This window comes from Silene latifolia, chromosome 3 (genome assembly GCF_048544455.1).
Source record: "Silene latifolia isolate original U9 population chromosome 3, ASM4854445v1, whole genome shotgun sequence".
Lineage (NCBI taxonomy): Eukaryota > Viridiplantae > Streptophyta > Magnoliopsida > Caryophyllales > Caryophyllaceae > Silene > Silene latifolia.
Genome location: NC_133528.1, coordinates 151,046,765 through 151,073,027, shown reverse-complemented (window position 1 = coordinate 151,073,027; position 26,263 = coordinate 151,046,765). Strand labels below are relative to the sequence as shown.

Here is a 26,263-nt window from a genome sequence, read left to right as displayed (position 1 = left end):
TTTTTTTTTTTTTTTTTTTCTTTTTTTCATATCTGAGAAAGTGTTGTTGGTGGTGGTTGGATATCTATGGTTGGTGGTTTTTTGTGGTCGTTCTGCTTTTTTTTTTCATGGTTGTTGGTGAAGGTAGTGGTGGTTGTGGGTGGTTATTAATATAAAGAGTGGTTGTTGGTTGTTGTGGTTCGTGTGGGTGGTTGTTGTTGGTGATGTCGGGTGGGGTGTGTCAGGTTTTTTTTTTTTTTTTTTTTTTTTTTTTTTTTTTTTCAGATTTACGTGGGTAAGGGTGTGGTGGTGGGTCAGGTTGGCGGTGTTGGCGTCGTGGTGGGTCGTGGTGGATGTTGGTGGTTATTGCCTATCTTAAAAGTTTCGACTTGTAAATATTAAAGTTTCGACTCCAAGTATTAAAGTTTCATTCATGTAACATTAAAGTTACAATCAAAATTTCACATGGACTGAAGTGTTGGTTTGGTGATAATGGATTAAAGTTTCAAAGATATGGACCAAGTTTCATTATTATTGGCTAAAGTTTCACATGACATGGACTAAAATTACATTCCTAAGCAACCGTTTAAATTACACTACATAAATTCAAATTAGTATAATTTTAAAATCATATAAAAAAACAAAGTTTCAAAAATTATGATTAAAGTTGCAAGCGTAATACATTAAAGTTACGTTAATAAAATTATAATATTTACATAAAAATTTTAAATCAAGAAAATTAGTTAAATTCAAATTTTTATATTAGAAAATGTCTAAAAAAATTAAAGTTTTAATTTTTAGCATTAAAGTTTCACTCGTAAAATATTAAAGTTATATTTATAAATCAGTAAAATTAAATAAATTTAAATTTTTATATTAAAAACTGTCTAAAAAAAATTAAAGTTTCAATTTTTACCATAAAAGTTTCACCCGTAAAACATTAAAGTTATATTTATAAATTAATAAAATTAAATAAATACAAATTTTTATATTAAAAATTGTCTAAAAAAATTAAAGTTTCAATTTTTACCATTAAAGTTTCACCCGCAAAACATTAAAGTTACACTCAAAAATCAATTTTATATATTTAAAATAAAATTTTATAACATAAATTTAAATTTTTATTTACAAAATAACCTTAAACTTTAAAGTTGTAATTATAAAGAATTAAAGTTACAATCATAAATTAAAGTTTCATTTATAAAACATTAAAGTTTTCATCTTAAAATTTTAAAATCTCAACCATCCATCTTAGTTGATCAATGGCTAGGATTAGGACTTAGTGGACTCACCATTTTAGGTGGACTCATTTGAACTCCTCTCTATATATATATATATATATATATATATATATATATATATATATATATATATATATATATATTTGGTTCATTGGATTAGCCTATTAGCTATGGATAAAGGGATCTAATATCTTTATGAAGATGTTAGTACATGGAATTTGTTCCATAAATTTCATTTGAAAAATAACATACAAATATAATCAAATAAGGTGACTGGGTAAATAAAATACAGTCGGAATTTGAGAGTGAGAGACAGTATAACGACATTATAATATAATAATTTAGGAGGTTACTCTAGAGGTGATATCAGTGGCATTTACGTACTAATATTACTAGCGAAGTTTTAGACGTTATCTTATACTCTATAATTGAGGGTTCCGAATTTATATTTATTTGGAACGGTTACGTTGTACTGGTATTATTATATATTATTATATTGGATTTTAGTCTATTTGACTAGTAGGTTTTACTTCCGGTTTGTAAAGTTTTGCCCTGGGTTTAACCGTAAGTATTGTCTCATCTTATTATTGCTTACATTTATTTAATTTTACGATTTACTTGTTGATTAATTACTTCCATTGTGCGTGGTAGATTGACGCTAATTTCCCAACAATATTTGACAAGGAGCAATTATATACTAACTTGTTCAAGTAATGTAGCTCCTTATTGATATTGGGTGTTAAAAACAAATTCGTTGCTCTTTCTACAACGGTATGTACCACATACTCTGTATTATTTATTTGTTTTTATTCGCATTATTTCGGACCCAAAATCAATTTTGGAACATGGTCTCGCAAATTCATTCCATGACACCCTTAACAAGCTTCACAATTGTGATTACACTATATGAACATATAAAATTGCAAAATATTTCGAGTAACAAACAATAACACTTGTAAGTGGTAAACTTGTAATAATTCTCTCAAATGATTGTCAATAATATTTTACACGGTGAAATTCCTTATATAGTAATTACACATCACGCAAATTAGTTAAACCACGGACCTTACAACAAAATTAAATTACTGGAAATAATATTTATCTTATTCTTAATCTCAATCAAGTCCAGACCCGTTTGCATGGTTTAACAGTATTAACCTTAAAAGTTAAATCATGCATGCATGCATGCAATAACAAGTACGTACCCCCTTTAGGCTTTAACCCCAACACCATAACTCAACGTAACACCATTCTTCTCATACGATCTCGGACTATAAATCGGGTGCCCCAAAGCCGTATCATTCAAGTACCCGTTTATCTCCTTTTCAAACCTATCCATAGCCAAAGCCGGTAAATAAATCGGCACCAAAATTCCACTTTCGCCCTTACTATTTTTAGAAGCCAAATAAAAGCTCCCATATCCTGGGGTGGGCCCACCCATAAACCCTCTTGCGGGGCCGCCTTGTACGGGCGGTCCCCACCCGAAGTCGAAGCTGTCAAGCTTAAGCTTGCTGACGTCGGACACGGTAAATGTGTGGGACCTAGTGGTTCGGGGTTTATCGTTAACCACTAAAAAGTCAGCGACTGACTTGACGTACTCCTCGTTGACTTTATTTTTAACCAATTTAACTTGGTCAACGGCGTAACCAATAGGGTTTCGGGTCAGCAAGCCGGCGTTTGATATAGTTACGGGTGTGGCGATACCATTACCGTAGAACCCGGCAGGTAGGGGCGGGTTCTTGTATTTGTGTCGAGTATTCATGTAGAGTCGTAGCCGAACTTCCTCGTCAGGACAAATCCGTAACGCTATGGTGCGGCTCCGCCAGATTACGGCGGTCAAAATTTCGAATGTTGAGGAGGATTTTTGGTGGGCTGGAAGCGAGCGACGTAGAGCTGCAATCTCATTTGCGCCTGTGAAAAACAACAGATGAGTACGTTAAGAATAGATCTATAATCGTCCAAATTAATTCGTTGCGACGAAATTAATATTATGTAAACGGATTCATTACCGGACAAAAAAAAAATTGTACATATATAAATAATGTTAGGGATCAAAAGTGATTTTATACGGGAAAATTGTCCCATGTGAAAAATTGTGAAATAGTGTCCATACTTTGACTTGACAAAAAAAAAAGCAAGTTAGTCAACTACAAAAATTAGGAAGTCTATAAAATATATACTTTGACTTCACCAACAAAAAATAGAAAGTCAACAAGTCAACTAGATAAAAATAGGAAGAAAATTTGTACATTTTATATTTTATTAATGGTTAAAAGTTTCAAAAATTTAACATTTAAAATAGTAAATGGATAGAATAAATAGATGTGTAAGGCTAAGGCGTATTAGCTAGATGAAAGACATACCAAAGAAGAACGCCTTATGAACCAAATCATCACTAAATGGTATATCGGGAATTTGATCAAACTCTGGGTGCTCACAAGTGATTTGTGGTGGATCTCGAGCACGGATCATGTCGCGTTTCCAAATCGGGTAGATTGATAAAAATTGGGCTCCACGAGCCAACTCTCCGACTGCATTTAAGAATTGAGCTAGACCTGACCCGTCTGCCATCACATGATTTATTTTGTGTGTCAATATGAACCCTCCACATTTAAGCCTAGTTACCTGATAAGAAAATCAAAAATAGTTAGTGATAAATCCACAGTTTAGTTCGTAGAGAGTCTCATGTAAAACCGTTCAGTTTAGATTGAGATATTTAGGGTAAATTAAATAAATGATCGTAATGAAGAGAGTAATACCTGAATGAGAACCAAAGGGGAGTTAAGAATCCCATCATAACCATCAAGTTCATCATAAAGGAGTTCATCAATACAAGGAATAGGAGGATGAAGTTGAGCTTCACTAAACTCATCTAAACTAACCTCCGCATCCGCCTCCGTAAACATAACCCCTTCGGCGTTACACTCTACCACCAACTTATTCCCCTCTTTCTTCCTTAGCCGCCCGGCTAACGGGTAAAACGGTACTAAGGCTTTGCTTACAGCCTCCTTGATCACTCTGGCAGGGTCTGCGCCAAGCATACTTGGCGCAGACCTGTAAAACTGGATGCCAGGTACGCGCATCCAGAGGCCAGGTTGGTCATCGATGTCTGATAACTCTTTGAACTCGTAACGAGTTGGCGCAGCCGGAGTTATTAACTCTGGCGTTTGCCTAGTCACCTTAAAAACTAGGGTTGTTTTGTTGCTCATGGTGTTTCTTGCCTCACTATTATGGTATAGAGTACTAAGGAATTTTAGTTTGTATATAAAAATATGATGTTTTGTTGATAAGAAGGTAGAGTATAACGAGGGTATATATAAGTACAAAATAGTTGAGGGTTTGGTGATTAGAAAATTCAATAAAATAGGCCGCAACGACGTTCACATCACTTTTAGTTCAACATGCATGAAAATTCTAAGAAAGTGTGATCATTTATCTATTTTTTTTTTATTTTTTTAATAGGGCCAAATATGAAAATTGAGATGTGGTTGAAGTCTTGAAGAGAGTTGGTTGGATTACTCTTGGTAATAAGAAGAAAATGATTCGGATATGTTATTTTGGATTTAAAGTCACTATTTTAAATTTTACTTAAGATTTTATATGTTTAGTTTAAAAAAGTTAAAATTTTATATGTTCAGAAAGTTCGGTCCAATTCATATTCACTTTCCAAAAAGTTCAGATCCCTATAAATTTCAATTAGTCTTACTTACAACCGTTAAGTTACAATGAAGGGGTGAAAGCACCATCATCGCCCTCAAAAAAGTTTAGTTTAGAAAATTTTTGGTTACAAATACCGTGCAATTTTTATTGGATAAGTTCAAAAAAGTTCAATTGAAATCATACTTAAATTCAGTTCAAAACCTATCTTCAGTTCTGAAAAGTTCAATTTAATCCAAAAAATAAAGCCAAAATGGACATTACCAGGTACTCAGGTAGTAATACTGAATTTTAGTATCCCATTTCATCTATGGGATGTGGGATTATTTATACAAGTGAATGTAAGATTTGTAAGAGGGCGATATCGAATTTCCTTACTCTTCTGGTCACTCTATATGATTCTCCGATAACAAATTTATTAGACTTTTAAAAATTAATATTTCAACCATCGCATAAGTATCTATGACTTTTTTACGTAGTGTATATATTAGAAAATAATCATTCTTTCATATTTTAATGGTGCGAGATAAATACGCATCATGCATGTGTTAAAATAATATGGAATGTCAATTTTTCTTCCTTTTTCTTGCTTTACTTTCTTGCTAGGTTCGTGGGTTGTGGAATTCCTCATGTGTTCCGGCCTTCCGGGTATTCACGAATTTGTGAATATGTATATGGTGATGTAAAAACATACTCCGTTTATTTCAATTATTTATTTACTCTGTATCTTTCATTTTATTTATAAAAGGTATTTTAATCAAGAGAAACAGATAATTGAGCATAAAGCTAAGAGTGTACGGAATAATTATTTATAAAACAAAAAAAAGTCTCAACATATAGCTAAGAGAGTACGGAGTAATCAAGATTAACAGATAATAGAGAATTGTTTATTTTTAATTAATTTATTCACACGGAGTAAAAAAGTAAAAAAAATAATTGAAACGTAGGAGGTAGAGCTGGACATTGGGCCGGGTCGGTGCGGGCCAGGCCGGGCTGGTGGAGAGGGAGCTCGAGCCCACAAAACGGGCTGAGAGTGTGCAGGCTGGGGCAGGCCGGGCTGGGAAAATTATGGCCGTAAACCGGTCCGGTTGGGGGAAATGGGCTAAGAAAAAGGGTGGGCCAGGCGAGCTGGGTGGTGTGGGCTGGGGTAGAGGGAGCCCGGTACCGGCCTGGGTATAGGTGCAAGCTGGCTGGCTGAGGAAATCTGGACTAGATTGGGCGGGCCGGGCTAATCTGGGTCGGGCTGATCCTCACCAAAGTCCACCTCTAGTAGGAGGTAATAAATATAACAATGAGATGACTAATATTTATATTTATATCCATGTAGTTTTAACAACGCTAATTTTAACCAAAAGTATAATAAAGTTTTACATTAAGGCTTTGTTTGCCAAGACACTTTAGTTAACTTATTTGACCAAAATTTTAGATACCTGATTTTCTTGCAAGTGTTTGGTAAGTAACTTATTCGGAAAATGCACGCGGTGCCCTTGAACTTTCGACTTTTGCCCGAAATACCCAATTTTTTGTTCCGGAAAACTTAAAGAGGCTATAACTCGTGTTTACGAGCTCAGAAAGTGACGACTTTTTTTTCAAATTGATTATCTTTTCGAGGTCTACGACTTGAAAAAAAAATTGTCGCGTTTGGAATTCGTGACAGAGAGAGATGGTCACTCAAAGTTTGTTCGGTAAATAAAACTTTGACGTACAAAAACTCCTAGCTACGGGATCCAAATACGACAATTTTTTTTCAAATCGTAGTTCTCGGAAAGATAATCGATTTGAAAAAAAAAATTATCACTTTCTGAACTCGTAGACACGGGTTATAACCTCTTTAAGTTTCCGGAACAAAAATTTGGGTATTTCGGGCAAAAATCGAAAGTTCAAGGTCACCGCGTGCATTTTCCCTAACTTATTTGATCAAATAATCTACCTGAAATGAAATGCTACTTCAGGTAACATTTGAGAAATCAGATAACTGAAATGACTTATCTTCCATTTTTTTACCCTTTAATCTATAATATTAAATAATTATCATATTCTTTTACGTCATTTTACCAAAATCAGCTATCTTTTCAGCTAGTTTGCCAAACACATTTTTATCTAATCAGTTACCTTATCAGCTCCTAATTTTCAGCTGCCTTATCAGTTATCTTTTCATATTTCATTTAACTTTTCAGTTTTGGGCTACCTTTTCAAATTTCAACTACCTTTTTAATTAATTGTCTCAAACAGAGCCTAACTACTTTCAAGTTTCATCAGTGGCTAGTCTACACTCCAAAGAGACGCTGCTACCAGCCTCCACTAATCCAATCTCTGTAACGAATATAATACACTCTATATATGTTAATTTAACTCTCGTTTACCCCAATTAAAACACGAGAAAGTTGTATAGCATTTTAAATAATCACCAGATCAAAGAACGTCTAGTAGTTAAGATACATAGTACGAGCATTTAAATTTAACTCTAGTTTACATATTATGAAGTTCATTTTAATTTAACTCTAGTTTATATAGTATGAGTAGTTTAGCCATGTACAACAATTTACAATAACTTTTCCAACTCACTAAATAATTACAATAAATATAATATAACAAATTCTATAAAATTATTATTATACGTCATACAACGTGAACAATTAGTCTCATTATAAACGAGTATATCTGTCTAAAGATATAGACGGGTCAAATATATCACCACTTTTCATAATAAGATTAACCTTCACCATCCCACTTGTTGTTTATCTTATTATGAAAGTGATGTCATATTTGACTCGTCTACAACTTTAGACGGATAGTGTTCATCTAAAGTACGATTTTGTGCATACAACCACACATATTTGATAATTTGTGTTAATAGAGCGTCATTTTCTTATATTAATTACATCGTACGATAGAGAGTTGGCAGTTCACAAAGGGATGGCCAAGTCAATAAAAGAAAGAAAAAATTGGCAATTTTGTGTTTGAATAATTCGTCCGTCAAAGATTGACTATATACACTTGTAAGTTGTAATTCTAGTTTCTTATTCCTGTTAATACTGACCATTATCGAAGGTCAATTGGAATATTGGATGAGGGGGTCCCTAGAGTTTGGGCACTAGGCCACTAGGGCCGGTAGGTGTTGATGTGAATGTCGATTTCATAAATTATAGAATAAGATCGTTTTGCTGTGTACAACCGGTTCTTCTATTACGAAGTATTAGTTATAGATAGATACATGAGTCAAAATATACTGGTTAGGGAGGCGAAATATTCCAGCGGAGGCAAACAGGTAACACGGTAAGATAAACTCGGAATTTTTTTCGAAACTTTTTAACTAAAAAACGCGAAATTTTTGAAATCCAGTGCGGCGAGCACCCATGCTAGTCAGTAGTCTCCCTAGATCCACCACTGATTGTTGACTTATATAATTGTCTCCCATTGTAAAACCTTCTTACACAATAACTAGTTGTCCAACTTAAAAATCGATCATCTTTATTTCCGAAAAGAAATAAAGGAATCATGAGATCAACTGGAAAAGAACTCACGAACACTTTGAGGGTGCTCCGGGCCGGATGCCATTTCTGCTCTTGTTACTTCGGAGTTCCTGTCCGATTTCAGTTAATCTATTAATGTAAACCCTTTTCTCGATAAAAGAAGAGCTGATCCGCATGATCAAGATCCAAAAACCGTCGACATTAAAAACATTCGAAAGTGTCCACGAGGATCGTGATAAAATTTACGAGAGTACTACTAATGCAATAATCAAATGGAAGAGCGGCTGAGGGAGATATATTTAGCCGGTAGGCAAAGCCACAGCACTGGCGGCCGCGACCATAAAGTAATAACTCAAACTCGAGTTTCTTTATAAGTTCTATTCATAACAATATCCAAAAATCTAACAAACTTGTCACCTTGGTTTGCATATGCATTATGCTTGTATAGCTACGAACTTGAAATGCATTTTTCGATGGAAAAGCATGAAACCGAGAAAAACGAGACATCATAAAACCTCTGGTATTCTATATCCTCGTTTAGACTTCCGCCTTTTCTGCCTCTGGCTTATTAACTTCATACTCGTCGTAGTCATCATCATCGTCCTCGACTTCTCCATCCTCATCGGCGTAAATGCTTGCTTGGGATAAACCGCCTGAATCACCCTTTCCGAAGTCCTCAGCTAAAAAGTCAAACCCAAATTTCGACCGAGGAAACTTGCTTAGATCGCTTTTTTGATCGTTCACGTAGCTAATCCCGTACTTTGATTCCCGGTGTTTGACAAGGATCCATCGTAGTAACCGGTCTTCCTTGTTCAAGTAATGTAACTCCTTGTTGATATTGGGTGTTGCCATCATTGTCATTTGCATGAGTTGACCCTGCACGGCGAGTAAAAATTACTCCGTAAGAAACAAGGAAATTGAAACGTGCCACATCTTAATGTTACACAAAAAGAATTGATCGAGATTCAAAATTTTATTAGTTGATATTTATTTACGACATTTCTAATGTAAAACATAATGCTTATACCGTTTCACAATACATATTAACAAAACTTTTCGAAAATGTAGAGGCCAATTTCAGTTGTATTACTCAAAGCAAGACCAAAAACTCAAGGACTATGCCCTAAGGTTAAGCAGTCACAAAAATTTACTGATCTTCTACAACTATGAGGACAATACATTCCCTAGATAGTTGATAGGGGACGCCGGGACGGAGCATATTCACCATTCACAGAATTTGAAAACAGAATTCAAGTCAAGTGACTCATGTAGCTTCAATCTCTATTCCTAATATATGAAAGCGATATTACAGGTATTTGCCCCAGAAAAGTAGGACATTCAGTACACACAAACTGACAAACATACACGGGAGGAGATTGACTAAATACTCCAAAAACTCGTCTACGATATATGCAAGAGTCGACTACAACCAAGCCGTCAGATTATTCATAGTCATTCTCCACTTTTGGCTTTACACACTTTTTTATTATCCTACTATGCACAAAAATTGCGAACAAAGTTGCACATTCAACGGCCTGGGAAACTAATATATCATTTATAACACTTCAAAAGCCAGAGGTCACAAATTCATTGTTTAAGTGGTCTATGAGACACAAAGCTTGTAAAATGGTACGCAATACTAACCCTTTGTTTGAATGTAGCGATTCGAAGGGAAAGGGAGGATGACAATTTCCCTTATTTTAGTTAACAAGTGAGGTCAGAAGCAAACACGAAGAACTATTTACCTTCCACCAATAAGCTAAATAAAACTCACATGGAAAAAACTTGGAATATGAGTCGCATTGTAGTAATCTATTTTCCTCGCACCTTTACATTTTCATTGAGTCGTCGAGTCGGATTTTTGGCCATGTGCCCGGGGTTGTAATTTCCCATTCGCGATTTGTTTGCTTCTTTTATCATTTTCTAATCAAATCAAGCAAAGGGCAAAAGTGGAGAGCAGATATTACGAGAACACTAACTATTCAAGTGCAGATGTTACTCAAGGAAAAGGTGCTCTAATTATTTGTATAGTCCGTCTTTCCCGATCATTTACTTTTGTTTTTGGCATAAAGTCAAGGAGGAGGAAGGAAACAGTTGTGGCTAAGTGGCTAGTGCTACATGTGGACCAAATAGTACTAATATGCAAGTGGATTGATATTTCAAAACATCCACAAAATAGAAAGGTAAGCAAACGCTTGAAACACCGCAAAACAAAATAGGTAAACAAACGACTACATGAAGAGAGTATATGATATCAATCTCTCACACTTGAAAGTCTCTTTTCATAGTAAACATATTGGCATTGCCTACTGAAAGAAACCATATACTCTTAATCTTCACATAAATGCGATAGAGTGAATAAATAGCTACCAACGGTCGACCCTTTATTCTAATCCTCAAACAAGCAAGATTAAAAGATACGCAGGTGTCAGGAACTGAGACTCAGCCGCTCAGTTCAACAAACAACATTTTGAACAATTAAAACTCAAAAGCACCTGAAAATAATCAAAATTAAGCACACAAACGAACACAAATTTGCTAAGTTTGATGGATGAGAATAACACAACCCACTTAAATCGACTAAAACATAGTAATTTTGAAGCAAACCTGGAAATATCTTCCATCAAGCTTCTTTATACCATAACCAAGTTCAACTTGCTGAAATGACTTGATGTCAGTAATTATGCCATTTCGAGCATACACATGCTTTCCCACCCGAGAAATCAAATCCACTATAGCCTCCTTCTTCACATGGGGTTTCAGTAGCATCACACAATCATACAACGGCATTATTGCCACCCCTTTTCCTCTACAATTTCTGGCAGCTAAATGAATCTACATCAGCAAAAAACGACATGAATCAACACCAAATTGATTATGACTCATCTCCAAATTGGTATATTATACCTGGATTTGAATTGAACTAAAACACGGCTTTCTATTCAATATTACAAGGTATGAAATGCATAAAAAAACACATTCAAACACATAACATTAGATAAAAAATGTAACCTAGGATCAAACTCATAAAGAAAATAATCACATAATAACAAAAGATTAAATCTTTTCAATAGTACACTCTGAAACACTGAAAAACAAGAAGAGGGTATTAAGAAGAAACACCAAATAGAATATAAACCATCTTCAAATTGGTAAAACTATACCGGGATTTTTGCGGCTCAACAACATCATTACCCTAGTGCCTCAAGGACTCCCACAAATTGCGCGCTAAGGGGTGTTGGACGTACACATCCTTACCCTTGTGCTAACAACAAAAATAGACCGTTTTGGAATGATCCAAGATAACGCAAGATTGAATTAAACACGAAGAGACAGTGTCTGAAACTCTGAATTGGTAAACTATACTGGGATTTGAGCTAGAAACCAAATTTTCCAACGTATGAAATGCATAAAAGAACAGTCAACACATACCATTAAACAAAAAATGGTAACTTTGGATCAAACCCTTAAAAGGAGACGATCACATAATAATGAAAGAATGAATCTTTTCAATAGCACACTGTGAATCAGTAAAAAAAACAAGAAGAGGGTATTAAGAAGAAACACCAAATTAAATATAAACCATCTCTAAATTGGTAAATTATACCGGATTACCGGGATTTTAGCTCTCAACAACAACATTACCCTAGTTCCTCAGAGACTCCCACATGTTCCGGGGTAAGAGGGGTCGAATGTACGCACCCTTACCCTTGTACTAGCAACACAAAGAGGCGGTTTCCGAATGACCCGAGATAACGCAAGATCCAATCAAAAACAAAGAGACAATTCCTAACCATATCAGAAACAACCTAGACGGTTCTAAAGGATGATTCATGTCAGCCGACCCCAAATCATTTTGGGATTAAGGCTTTGATGTTGTTGTTGTTGTATCAGAAACACCCTAACCGGAATACACCATCCTATTGCCTCTGCTCTCCTATATCAAACTGGGTAACCGGCTACCTATTTAGCAAGTTACCTTCCCTAATTCTTTTAACCATATCACCCTCCAACCCACTCACCTGCCCAACTCTAATTCCTAACCATATCAGAAACACCCAAACCGCTCCCATCCAACAGCTGCCAACACTACAACTACCGCCAACACCACAACCATCTACATCCACCATAACGACACCACCTCTATGAGCACTCCCACCGTTTTCGGTCCCTCTAAACCTTCATATCAACTCCAAAGTCACAAGTTTTCTTCTATTTTGCACATAAACAAGCTCAAAATCCTTTGTTTTTAATCCAAAAATGGGTGCCAAATTAAGCAAAAACTCAAATGAAACAAAATGGAGCAACAAAACACGAACACCGAAATCAATAATCGAAAAATCGTTTATATTGTAGAGTAAAGCAAATTGAATGGTGAAAGCAACAACCAAACATTTGACTAAGTAAAGCACCTAATCTTTCGGCGATCTGCAGCAAAACATTTGGTGCCTCGTGTATTCTGAGTTAAATTAAAGTTCGGATTATTACGAGAAGACGATTATTACTATGAAATAAACCTAAATAAAATTATGTAACTTTGGATCAAACCCATAAAGAAAACAATCACAATATAACGAAAGATTGAATCTTTTCAATAGTACACTATGAAGTATGAATCAATGAAAAATGAGAAAAGGGTTTTAAGAAAATCCCCAAATCCTTAAACCCAATTAAAACCCTTCAATCAAAACAACAAATTAATGAACTGTAACCCTAATTAGTACATGAAAGACTAAAAATTGATGAATTAAAAATTGGGTAAATGCATAAATAAAGAAGAATGTAAAAAATTGTACCTGACTTTTGTGAATATCTTGAACAAAATTTGTTCTTCAACAATTTAGCAATGAAGTACAGTTATGTCGAGTGTTTTGATTTTAGTCTTGGTGGGTCGAATAAATGGGCTAAATTTTGATTTTGGAGTATCCTTATTCGATACGGATTTTCCATTCGTATATCCAAAAGCCGTATATACGGTATTTGGTTTTCAATTTAACTTATGTAATTTTATGATTTTTATTTTCATTTTCTTTGGTGATTTTATGATTTTTATTAATAATTTAAAAGAGTATTAAATTGTATAAGAGTAAATAACTTAAAAATGTACCAGAGTAATAACACTAATAAGACTAAGTTAGAGATATAATCGATGCTTCATTGTTTTACGAAATTATTTTAATGTTTTTTATTAAAAAAAGGAACCGTATAACCAAATTCAAATTTTGTCGATACGGTTTTTAATAAACCGTATCGTATATACGGAAATCCATATAATTGAAATCGTATACGTATAATAAAACCGTATCATATATTTTTGCTCAGCCCTAATAAGGATCATCAACCCGTCCCAAACCCGCTAACATACATGTCCATGGGCCAAAAAGAGGATACAAAGCCCGAACAACCAACCACGCAACTAGCCCCAAACCTACACAAAACCTAAAGTCGTGTTTAATTATCTCTATATTGAACTCATAACTCATAAGTCAATCCCATTATATTTTTATATAAAAATAAAATGTTGCAAAGATATGATCTACTGATCTAGGGTCTATTAGTAGTTTACTACCAGTCATTAGGTGCATCGACAGAGCTACATAGCTGGGGTTGTTCAGTTAGTCCGACCGAGCTCATACCTACGGGCCAAATTTTTTTAGCCCGTCTAGCTTGTGGGTCGGGCTACTACCATTGCTTCCTTAGCTCAGCCCAGTCCAACACCAAGAAATAAGAAGGCCTAGCCTGACCCGCTTTGGCTTGTTACTTAGTGGGCTAGGCTCGAGCTGGAAGAAGCAGGCACGATGGTGGCTCGCTCGGTTCCATATTTGGGTCGTGTCTGGCTGCAGTCACCCAACTCGACCTACTAAATATCACTATGTGTAGTGTTGTCTAGGGAGATATATATTACTCCACTTTTGCGACTATTTACACTTTTTTAAGCTCAAAGTGATCTATTTACGAATAAATTTCGAAAGAATGAAATAAGTACTACGGCTATTTACACTTTTTTATATAATAAATTGATAATGGTCTTCTACACATACTTAAAATTTTATGAATTTGGAATCGATCGACTGTGGTAAACTCCCTTTTTTAAGCTCAAAGTGATCTACTTTCATGCAACCGGAAGTGTATTACCCAAGGTCTTGATAGAAATGAAGTTAATCTGGCAAGAACTCAGACACAGCTTTCTCTAATGCCATAAAGTTTGTAAATTTGAATAAAATGCCAAATGACCTCCTAAATTCATGAAATTTGGTGACAAATTTCTTCAATGAGTAAAGTGACTTTGAGTCCAATTTCAAAAATTTTAAGGCACTCCAAGTATTTTTAATAAATTGCTAAAATCAAACTGACAGATGAACTCTGACAGATTGGACACAGGATTGATTTTTAAGACTGAACAAGGACCAATGATATAATTATTAACTCAAATCCCAAAGAACATTCACATGGAAGCAAGCTAACAATTTGGACGACTCAAATTAAAAATTACCACAGATAAAGCACAGATAAAATTAGACTTAAATGAACAGCAAAGATAAACAACCCACAGTCTGAGCACATGATTGATTATGCTTCACTACAGACTTTGTTCAACATCTGCAGTTTAAGCACAAGATGTTAACAGGCCTGACTCTTAACTACAGACTAAGCACAAGTTAAAGAGGTTTAAATTTGAGAGAAATCTCTGGGTTTTAATTCATCAAAAAAGTTGCCTCAATGCAGATGAGGTAGAGGTCCCTATATATGCCTCTCATTATTGTTCTATTACAAAGCAACCCTACAAATCTCATCTAAGGACCAGGATTAGTTCTTCTGGTACAAACAAAATACTAGAAATATATTACAAATGATCATAAAATAATTTAAAAGCAAGCTGAAACAAAACAAAAGAAGTTGCAAGTGATGGTGACAGGTTGCTTCCTGGCTGCTGCTCTTCCTTGGCTGGAAGTATAAGGACGAGTTGTTTCAATTGAGGCCTTGACCTTGGCTCTAGGTGATATCTGAAATATGGTAAGACAAGCCAAATGGACCTTGCCAACAGCTCCCCCTTTGTTTAGCTAAAAATGGCAATTTACTTTATGCATTCTGTCCTTTTCTGCACCTTGTTTTCAGCTTGAATTTCTGTTATTTGCAATGTGAATTTGGCATGGCTCCTTAGGACGTTTTTGGACTTAGTTGAACAAAGTTTCAGCTGGCCATGGTGGCAGATGGTGGTTTGGCCAGTACTGGTACTTGTTACCTTCCAAAATAGAACTGGCAGTGGCTGTTATCAGAGCATTGTGGGTGAGGTTGTGGCCTGGCTGGCTTAGATTGTGGTCTGGCTCCTTATTAGAGCTGGCCTGGTCTTTGGCTCCTGTTGCGCAACCAAAAATGATTTGTTGTATATAGGTGCATGGGATAATACAACAACAACATCAGAGCCTTAATCACAAATGATTTGGGGTCGACTGACATGAATCATCCTTTAGAACCGTCAATGGATGAACGCAAACCTTAAAAAGCGAAAAAATATATAAAAGAAAAAGTGAAAAATAAAAGGGGAGTGACATAATACAAAAGTCAGGTAAACTTATAAGGTTTAAATCGGAGTCTGGATTTCTTTTATTAAAACTTGACTTTAAATCGAGAATAAAGATTAAAACGATTTTGAAAACCGAAGTAAAACTTAAGGGTCCGGAATAGCTTAAAAGTGAACCAAATATTAAAAGTGAACCAAGTAAAAAGGTGTAATAAATCCGGAAAAAAAAAATTTTAAAACTAAATAAAAACATTAAATATTTCCAATTAGTCAAATACTAAAAATCCACATGTAAAATTTAACAAAACTCGGTAATTATATACGCGCCTTAAAATATATAAAAAGAATTTTTAAAAATGTACGGAACATAACATGGAGGGAGTACTACTTTAGTCATCCCATGGCCAGGTTTCCAACTCTTCTATATCTGGAAGATTTTCAAGCAATTGGTCAAGCTCGTGCAATGACGACGGAGTTAGTAGAGGACTAGCAGGGACGCTCGCTAATGAATCGTCCTTTACGGTTATAGCATGACTACTTTCAAGAACATTATAAAACTTGGCTAATCTATCATCATGTTCATTATTTCCTAACAACATATATTTCGGTTTATTTACATCATTCGACTTATTTTCGACTTCATGATCGAGTGTTACATCATTTTTACTAGGAGTTTCGAGCTTACTCTTCAATTTCTTACGTGAAGCGTTGCATGAACTCTCTGCAAAGCTCGATTTAGTACTTTTTACGTTTATAGGCGTATGACTACTTTCAACAATATTAAACGACTCAGCTAATCTAATAATATCACGTTCATTATTCGACGTATACGTATTTTGGACTTCATGATCGACTGTTATATCGTTTTTGCTAGGAGTAGTTTCGAGTTTCCTCTTCAATTCCTTACGCGAAGCATTGCCTGAACTCTCTGCAAAGTTCGATTCAATCCATGAAACTGGAGAATCCTTTCCCGTCAGGGTTTGGACTACGGATTTGAATTCCTTAGCATCGACGACAATATTTTGAGTGTCAATAAACTTGACATTGAAAATCTTATTACCATCTTGATCACCATTATTTTCCATGCACGTAAAGAATATTTTTTTTTTGCAAAGGTTGTATACGATTTTGGAGTTTTCGACTATTTTTATTTTTCCTTTTTCTACATTTCATGCCATAATGCTGAAGATTTTATATGCAATTTTACAACATAGGAGATGATGCATGCATTACAGGTACGTACTACGTAGTTGCATGGTTGACCCCTCCAACTAGGATGGCGCTGTCTTTTAGAGGGAAATATCCAAGAAAGGTACAAATGCAAAATTGTGAAATACTTCCTTCATTCAGTGTATATTTAATGTCGATTTTCTCTCAATACATAAGTAAAAATATATTTATGTGTGATCTTATTTGTTTCGTCTTTACAAGTACATTAAAAGTATCTAATTTTTATAATTTTTGCAAATACGTAGCTAACGATAATTATCGCGTAAAACACGTGTTGGCGAACGTGAAAAAGCAAAGTGGTAAGTACTCCCTACTCCGTACGGGTGTGATAAATTCATGTTTACGGCCAAGATATTTTATTTTATAATTAAAAAGGGGTTTTTTTGTCATAAACTACCTTATATTTAGGGGTATTTTTAAAAATACTACTTTATATTATGGTAAGAGTCTAGATGAAATTGGTCAGTTTTCTGGTTTTAACCTATCTCGCATGAGTCCTTTATATTTCAAACTCTCTTAGACCCTGTTTTGGGAAGTCATGATGTACTTACGCTTAATTTTAAGAGATGTTCATAGTTATTATTGAAATGTGAGAACATAAATTATGCTTATTTAAAATTAAATTGTGATTTAAACGCACTTGATCATTGTTTGGGTTAAGAGAGTAATGTGAGATAGGTTAATGTCATTAAATCGACCAAATTTCGCCATATTTTCAGCATAAGTAGTTTTTGACCCAAAAAAAGAGAAAACAAAGGTAGTCTAAAACAAGAAAAATAATATAAGGTAATGTTTTTATAAATACCCTTAAATATAAGGTAGTTTTTGACAAAAAAAATTACTTTATACTTGTCATGGATGTGATAAAATGTGATAATATTTAAGGAATAACAGTACTCCGTAGTATTTAACCTGTTTTAAATATAAACTGAATACATGCCGTTTTAAAGGAGGCTAACTGATACTCCATCTGTCCTGGTCATTTGTTGTCCTTTTTCATATTAGGACATCTTAGTCAATTGTTGTCCTTTCTATTTTAAGAATGAACTTGATACGCAATTTGATCATTCATACTCAATTTTTTCACTTGTCATTTAGTAATTGGTCTCTTTCTATTTTCTTAGTCTTTATGTCAAAACCAGAAGATAACAATTGATCAGAATAGAGGGAGTATGATGCAACCTCGTAGGGTTGAACAAGTTAACTAGCTACTAAATGATTGAAAAGGAATGAACCTACCCGATAAGTTTTGGTAGTACTTCCTCCATTCAACTTCACTCTACCACTTTCTATTTTCTACACTATTCACGAGTGAATATTTAGTTTCGATTTTCTCTCAATATATGAGTGAAAATATATTTATGTAGGATCTTGTTTGATTCCTCTGTACGAGTACATTAAAAATATCTTAACTTTTATAACTTTTGCAACAAATACGTATATTCATATTTACCTCGTAAAATACATGTTGGCAAACGTGAAAAAGTAAAGTGGTAGAGTGGAGTTGAATGGAGAAAGTACAAGTTAATTCATGCATTACGGTTTTAGGTTCTGTTATTTTGAATTTAAAGTCATTCCCTTTAAGTTCATTTCAGCTTTTATAATTCAGTTTAGAAAATTTAAGCTTCTATATATAAGTTCGGAAAATTAAGCTTTTATAAGTTTAGTTCAGAAAGGTTAAGTTTCTATAAGTTCAGTTTAGAAAAGTTAAGCTCTTATACTATATAAGTTCAACTTAGAAAAATTAAACTCTTATAAACTCATATCCGTTTTATAATATTTATGAGTTAAAAAAAAATGGTACCCATATTCCTAAAACTTAGCTTCCACTTCTTTATTAACCATTGAAATTTATTTAATTCGTGAATGAAGTTTATTCTGTATTAAAACTGTCGAAATAATGACTAGTCATCAAACAAAACAAAAAACGTTAATATAATTGTACACGTGCTAAATCTGTTAATATAATAACGGCTGCATCATAGTTCATACCATACTATAAATAGCACAACACAAATTCAACAAAAGGATGCAAAATTGCAAAGTCAAGTCATGACTCATGAGTGACACCAATTTCTTTGTGTTTGACACTTTGACCCAAGGAATAAACTCATACATAAAAACAAGATGTCATCGTCTCATTTATTTATTTATTTTTAATTAAAATAACTTTTATAAAGAATTAAAAAAGTAAATAAATGGCGAAAACGGAGAAAATACTTCAAACTTTGTGGACCGGTTTATGTTAAAGTTAGCTTTAGTAAACTAAGTAACTAGTTCTCATGTTTGAGAAATTCATGGGGAGTTTATTTGATGTTGATGTTAAACTAACTTAATTTACAAGTTACAGCAAATACAAAAAAATTCGTTCATTTCAGAATAGGGGTGTAAACGAGCCGAGCTGAGCTCGAGCTCACCTATGATCGAGCTCGGCTCATATTGTAAAAGTCGAGTATGAGCCCAAACCCGAGCTCCTGAAACCAAGGCTTGGGATCGGCTCATATGATATTTTACGAGCCTAAGCTCGAGCTTTGTTCGAGTACCATTTTTCCGAGCATTATTTTAATTCTTACGTAAATTTAAAATTAAATATTTCATTTTAAGCTTTTTTTTATTATTATCTTAAAATAACATATCTTATGTTATTTTATTTTCTAAACTAATATTATAATTATTTTATCTTAAAACTGATATAATCTAAGAAAAACATTATTGAAAAAAATTAAGTAATTTAAAAATAACGAACTCAAACGAGCTTCTGAGTCGAGCCTTAGTGTGCTCGAGCTCGGCTCAGATAGGGCTCAGCTTGGCTCGAGCTCAGTTTGACCGATCTCGAGCCGAACTTTGACCGAGTCCATTCCGAGGGCTTGTCGAGCAGACTCATCTCATTTACGGCCCTAGTTCAGAAAAGTTAGGCTTCTAGTTCAGTTTATTTCAGCCCCTATAAATTCTGAAAAGTTATTAGGCTCTTATAAATTTAATTCAGCTCCTATAAATTCAATTAAGAAAAGCTAAACTCGTATAAATTCAATTAAGAAAGTTTAGTAAAATTCAGTCAAAAAAACAGGCATAATGTACTACGTGGTTGTTTCTTGTATGCATGACCAATTTTATGGGGACATAAGGACATTGTGTTTTTTCAATGTGTGGTTTTAGACTTTTAGTAGAGAGCACGGGATCAAAGTAGAAATCAATCATGTGTTGTGTTTTCAAGCTAAATTTCCTTCAATTGCTCGACTTAGGAATAGACCTGGCTTCGACCCAAATAATTCGATCCGATCCCCGAAATCTATGACCCGAAAATAACCCGATAGACCCGGCTCAAAAGTGACCCAACTTGAGTGAACCAAAGTGACTCGAATTGGCTGAATTAATATGACCTGAAATGACCCAACCCAAAAGTGACCCGACCCAAAAGTGACCCGAGAACATGTTGACCCGAAAATGACCCAAACCCGACCCGAATGGCTCATTTGCCATGTCTAGTTAGGAATAAGGATGGCATGAAGGTGAACGAACGAGGCTCACATGAGTAGAGAAGTCGATCTATGTCGATTGTCAAGTAAGTTTATATCCGGCTGCCTATAAGGATATAACCCGATGGTGATGGCTAGGAGTGTTAATGAGACGGACAGCTGCTCGAGATCGGCTCAATCAAAGCACGATCAAAGCTCCACTTGTGCGAGCTCGGCTCGGGCTTGGCTTGAGAGTTTAACGAGTCAAGCCGAGCAAAGGCTGGCTCGACTCGGAAAACTCGCGAGCAGCTCGAACTTCTGTGATTACATAAGATATTGCTCATATTTTATCATGATTATATTTTTGTATCACACATATCAAATGTCTCGCTGATTTGCCAAATATTTTTACATATAAGTATAGAACCCCGAGCCTTGTTATTGAAAATATCGAAAGAAAAAAAAATAAAAATAAATAAATAGTTTTGTATAGGCTCGAGCTCGCGTTAATGCTCGCAAGCTTTATAACGAGCACATTTTTTTCAAGATCAGGTAAGCTCGAGATCGGCTCGAGTTTTGGTTCTTGAGCACAAGTCGAGCAAGGCCAAGCTAGGGCTCGGCTCGTTAACACCCCTAGACTGATGGCAATAGCTAGCCTACTAATTTACGAAGTAGCTACTTTTCGCTAGTCTCGTTACTCTAATCTCGCCGATGTAGGACAATGCCTCACAAATCGCACATGTGCGGATGAAAATCCCAACAACGGAGTACTTATTTATGAACAGTCCGTTTTTCTTAAGACCATTGCTTTTGGTCTGAAATAAGACGGGTAACATGTCATTATTTTACAATAAAATGTTGTTATTTTCTGATAACATGTTACCATTATTGTTCACATCATTTTCAGGGTAAAAAATGACACCTCTAGTCATAACATTTTGTGAATTAATTGGTTATATTTTCTTAAAAAATGGCAACATTTTATCCGTCTGACAAATAAGACCAAAAGTGTTCGTCTGAAACAAGAATTTGTGTGCGCAATCACCAACACGCATGTTATCATCAACCCGAATGATCTGAGATAAATAACAAGAATCGGGTGCATGAAAATCGATATCATTTTCATTTTCTCAATTTGTTTGGTATCATTACACCATAAACTGAGAAAATTCCCACCACTAAGCTTCACATCATAGTTAAAACTGCACAAAAACCATCTAATGGCGGGTAAAAGAGATGAAACTTACCAAGTTAAATCTATACTATATATTACCTCTAATGTGAGTCATGAACTACTTGATTGTTATGTAGCGGTTTGTACCGTGTTTCGACCAGTGTTCCTTCAAATCCACAGGACGAGAAAAATCAAACCCATCAACGACCAGCCGACTAAGCAATTTCGAGAAGACACTTCCTGTCATTTTCCGACCACTTATACGACCATGCCGCTTATGTGGCTTTGGTGGAAGGGGAAAAGCCGATATGGTGTTTGTACAACAGGATGATTGCCACCCGCCACTTGCCCACCTGTAACAACGCCTAAATGTACCGGTACACGAGCAACCGGGAATTGGCATTATGGTCTCATCAAAATCAATCATGTTCAAACCGGGATTTTGGGTATTGAAAACTTTGTTTACCTTCATGGTATTAGAAAGTACCATCCTTTTCATGTCTTCTCGTATATGTTTCCGCTTCTTTGGTGATCTCACAGTAGGACATTCAGAAGCAACCATGGTTTTACACAAAGCATCAAGTATTTGCACTTCTTCACTCTTGAAATAACTAGAACTAGCTTGCGCTTGGTTTCCGGGACTGCAGGTGGACCTCTTGGTTGGGTCTTGAACTCTGAAATATACGGGATCAGATATCATAGCTTGTTGAAGGGTGATGACCGCATTGTTTCTTTCCAAGACAGCATCATTGCATTCTTTAATTGCTAAATTTCTCTGTGCAATTGCCACACGATGCTCCTCAAATGCCTTTTTCTTTTCAAGCAAAGCTTGGTTCTTTTCCTTGATTGCAGCATCTCTCTCAGCAATGATGTCCAGAAGATTCCTGCCAATACCGAGAGGATCTTGCTCGTTATACTGTCGGACCGTATTCCACTGTAAAACAAAGAGAAACAACAGCATTAGTTGAACACTATCTCTGTGACTCTGTGAGGTTAGCTAGTAAACGTCATTGAGGGTGGTACCCTTCATATTGATTCAAAACTCAAAACCCGTCAACAACAAAACTGTCATTACCCCTTTCTGAAAAAAAACGAAAGAAAGAAAAACTTGATAACTACAAGTATTTGAGACCAAAACTCGGGAAGGATAAAATCGGCCATGATTTCTTACCGAAGAAAAGAGCGTTCTATTGAATTTCTGTACTTATGCCTCTCACCTACTTGCTGATCCCGAGTTTCCATAGCACCTCAGATTTGATTTCGGCTATAAACTGGATTTCACTGTGGAGTTCTTATGCAGTACAGTCTTAAAGACCATTCTTCACCTACACAGACAAGAAATGAGAGAGCTAAACTCAATATTTCCGAACTATTGCTTAATGTTTTACACATATTTCAATATTCAGTTCGCCTACTGGCCACATACATCAACCATGTAACATGAAGAACTCGATGTTTCATTTTGACATTCTGTACGTAGAATGTGGGTGCAGTAGAGTCTTAACGACTGGCCAAGAAGGATCATTTTCGTTCAAAATCTAACATTCCGTACGTAGAATGTGGTAAGCATCTCTGTTAGGCCTATACAGAAAATGGATCCATCAAATTCAGTTCCCTCCATTTCTTTCTACATCAGCTTGCTAACCAAACACTGAAAAGTGCACCCTCCTTTCAGACTTTCCTTTTATATCCTTTCATCCGAACAATAACCGAGTGTTTCAGAACACTCCTCAACTAAATTAATCTTGCTTCTTTTATCATTTTCTAATCGAATCAAGCAAAGGTCAAAAGTGGAGAGCAGATATTACGAGAACACTGACTGTTCAAGTGCAGATGTTACACACGGAAAAGGCGCTCTAATTATTTGTATTTGGCACAAAGTCAAGGAAGAGGAAGGAAACAGTTGTGGCTAAGTGGCTAGTGCTACATGTGGACCAAATAGTACTAATATGCAAGTGGATTGATATTTCAAAACATCCACAAAATCGAAAGGTAAGCAAACGCTTGAAACACCGCAAAACAAAAATAGGTAAACAAATGATCTCATGAAGAGAGTATATGATATCATATCAACGATTGAATCTCTCACACCTGAAAGTCTGAAAGTCTCTTTTCATAGTAAACATATTGCCGTTGCCTACTGAAAGAAACCATATACTCTTAATCTTCACATAAATGCGATAGAGTGAATAAATAGCTACCAACGGCCGACCCATTATTCTAATCCTCAAACAAGCAAGATTATAGTGTCAGGAACTGAGGTTCAGTTCAAGAAACAACATTTTGAACAATTAAAACTCAAAAGCGCCTGAAATAATCAAAATTAAGCACACAAACGAACAAAAATTTGCTAAGTTTGATGGATGAGAATAACACAACCCACTTAAATCGACTAAAGCATAGATGTAATTTTGAAGCAAACCTGGAAATATCTTCCATCAAGCTTCCTTATACCATAACCAAGTTCAACTTGCTGAAATGTCTTGATGTCAGTAATTATGCCATTTCGAGCATACACATGCTTTCCCACCCGAGAAATCAAATCCACTATAGCCTCCTGCTTCACATGGGGTTTCAGTAGCATCACACAATCATACAACGGCATTATTGCCACCCCTTTTCCTCTACAATTTCTGGCAGCTAAATGAATCTACAATCAGCGAAAAACGACATGAATCAACACCAAATTGATTATGACTCATCTCCAAATTGGTATATTATACCTGGATTTGAATTGAACTAAAAAGCACGGCTTTCTATTCAATATTACAAGGTATGAAATGCATAAAAAAAACACATTCAAACACATACCATTAGATAAAAAATGTAACCTAGGATCAAACTCATAAAGAAAACAATCACATAATAACAAAAGATTGAATCTTTTCAATAGTACACCCTGAAACAATGAAAAACAAGAAGAGGGTATTAAGAAGAAACACCAAATAGAATATAAACCATCTCTAAATTGGTAAATTATACCGGATGACCGGGATTTTAGCTCTCAACAACAACATTACCCTAGTTCCTCAGAGACTCCCACAAGTTCCGGGGTAAGAGGGGTCGAATGTACGCACCCTTACCCTTGTACTAGCAACACAAAGAGGCGGTTTCCGAATGACCCGAGATAACGCAAGATCCAATCAAAAACAAAGAGACAATTCCTAACCATATCAGAAACACCCTAACCGGAATACACCATCCTATTGCCTCTGCTCTCCTATATCAGACTGGGTAACCGGCTACCTATTTAGCAGGTTACCTTCCCTAATTCCTTTAACCATATCACCCTCAAACCCACTCACCTGCCCAACTCTAATTCCTAACCATATCAAAAACACCCTAACCGCCCCCATCCAACACCTGCCAACACCACAACTACCGCCAACACCACAACCATCTACATCCACCATAACGACACCACCTCTATGAGCATTCCCACCGTTTTTGGTCCCTCTAAAGTTTCATATCAACTCCAAAGTCACAAGCTTTCTTCTATTTTGCACATAAACAAGCTCAAAATCCTTTGTTTTTAATCCAAAAATGGGTGCCAAATTAAGCAAAAACTCAAATGAAACAAAATGGAGCAACAAAACACGAACACCCAAATCAATAATCGAATAATCGTTTATATTGTAGAGTAAAGCAAATTGAATGGTGAAAGCAACAACCAAACATTTGATTAAGTAAGGCACCGAATCTTTCGGCGATCTGCAGCAAAACATTTGGTGCCTCGTGTATTCTGAGTTAAATTAAAGTTCGGATTATTACGAGAAGACGATATAAAATTATGTAACTTTGGATCAAACCCATAAAGAAAACAATCACCATATAACGAAAGATTGAATCTTTTCAATAGTACACTGAATCAATGAAAAATGAGAAAAGGGTTTTAAGAAAAGCCCCAAATCCTTAAACCCAATTAAAACCCTTCAATCAAAACAACAAATTAATGAATTGTAACCCTAATTAGTACATGAAAGACTAAAAATTGATGAATTAAAAATTGGGTAAAAGCATAAATAAAGAAGAATGTGTAAAATTGTACCTGACTTTGGTGAAAATCTTGAACAAAATTTGTTCCGCAACAATTTAGCAATGAAGTACAGGTATGTCGAGTGTTTTGATTTTAGTCGTGGGTCGAATGAATGGGCTAAATTTTGATTTTGGGAATTGGAGTATCCTTATCCGATACGGATTTTCCGTATATAAGGGAACTGTATATCCGGTTTTTCGTATATTCAAAAACCGTGTATACGGTATTCGGTTTTCAATTTAACTAATGTAATTTTATGTCTTATTTTCATTTTCTTTGGTGATTTTATGATTTTTATTAATAATTTAAAAGAGTATTAAATTGTATAAGAGTAAATAACTTAAAAATGTACAAGAGTAATAAGACTAAGTCATAGATATACTCGAGTTTCATTGTTTTATGAAATCATTTTAATGTTTTCTATTAAAAAAAGGAACCATATCGGAAACCGTCTATCCAGTTTCCAATTTTGCCGATATGGTTTGTAATAAACCGT

The 26,263-nt window shown here is 35.1% G+C and overlaps 2 protein-coding genes across 4 annotated transcripts; both read right to left on the bottom strand.

Annotated features, from left to right (window-relative positions):
* Positions 1 to 2,183: 2,183 nt before the first annotated feature.
* Positions 2,184 to 4,502, bottom strand: LOC141648495 (benzyl alcohol O-benzoyltransferase-like). Its single transcript, XM_074457197.1, has 3 exons — positions 3,980 to 4,502; positions 3,584 to 3,845; positions 2,184 to 3,131 (listed from the first exon to the last, which is right to left on the bottom strand). Exons 1-3 carry the CDS (start codon positions 4,427 to 4,429, stop codon positions 2,431 to 2,433), a joined length of 1,413 nt encoding a protein of 470 aa, XP_074313298.1. The 5' UTR covers positions 4,430 to 4,502; the 3' UTR covers positions 2,184 to 2,430.
* Positions 4,503 to 8,648: 4,146 nt separating this feature from the next.
* On the bottom strand, positions 8,649 to 25,884 carry LOC141648494 (uncharacterized). 3 transcript variants are annotated; one of them, XM_074457196.1, is made up of 3 exons: positions 25,780 to 25,884; positions 24,154 to 24,381; positions 8,649 to 9,226 (listed from the first exon to the last, which is right to left on the bottom strand). In XM_074457196.1, exons 2-3 carry the CDS (start codon positions 24,334 to 24,336, stop codon positions 8,888 to 8,890), a joined length of 522 nt encoding a protein of 173 aa, XP_074313297.1. In that variant the 5' UTR covers positions 24,337 to 24,381; positions 25,780 to 25,884; the 3' UTR covers positions 8,649 to 8,887. The 3 variants fall into 3 exon arrangements, with proteins under 3 accessions (XP_074313297.1, XP_074313295.1, XP_074313296.1); XM_074457194.1 differs by lacking the exons at positions 24,154 to 24,381; positions 25,780 to 25,884 and adding exons at positions 10,958 to 11,185; positions 13,147 to 13,254; XM_074457195.1 differs by lacking the exons at positions 24,154 to 24,381; positions 25,780 to 25,884 and adding exons at positions 10,958 to 11,185; positions 12,763 to 13,148.
* Positions 25,885 to 26,263: the final 379 nt, after the last annotated feature.

Bases quoted from the DNA above. Each gene is read 5' to 3' on its own strand.
- LOC141648495 (XM_074457197.1), bottom strand. From the start codon at position 4,429: ATGAGCAACAAAACAACCCTAGTTTTTAAGGTGACTAGGCAAACGCCA. The intron at 3,846-3,979 runs GTATTACTCTCT...TTTTCTTATCAG, and splicing joins CCCCTTTGGTTCTCATTCAG to GTAACTAGGCTTAAATGTGG. The intron at 3,132-3,583 runs GTATGTCTTTCA...TGTTTTTCACAG, and splicing joins TCATAAGGCGTTCTTCTTTG to GCGCAAATGAGATTGCAGCT.
- LOC141648494 (XM_074457196.1), bottom strand. From the start codon at position 24,336: ATGCCGTTGTATGATTGTGTGATGCTACTGAAACCCCATGTGAAGCAG. The intron at 9,227-24,153 runs GTTTGCTTCAAA...CTCGCCGTGCAG, and splicing joins TTGATGGAAGATATTTCCAG to GGTCAACTCATGCAAATGAC.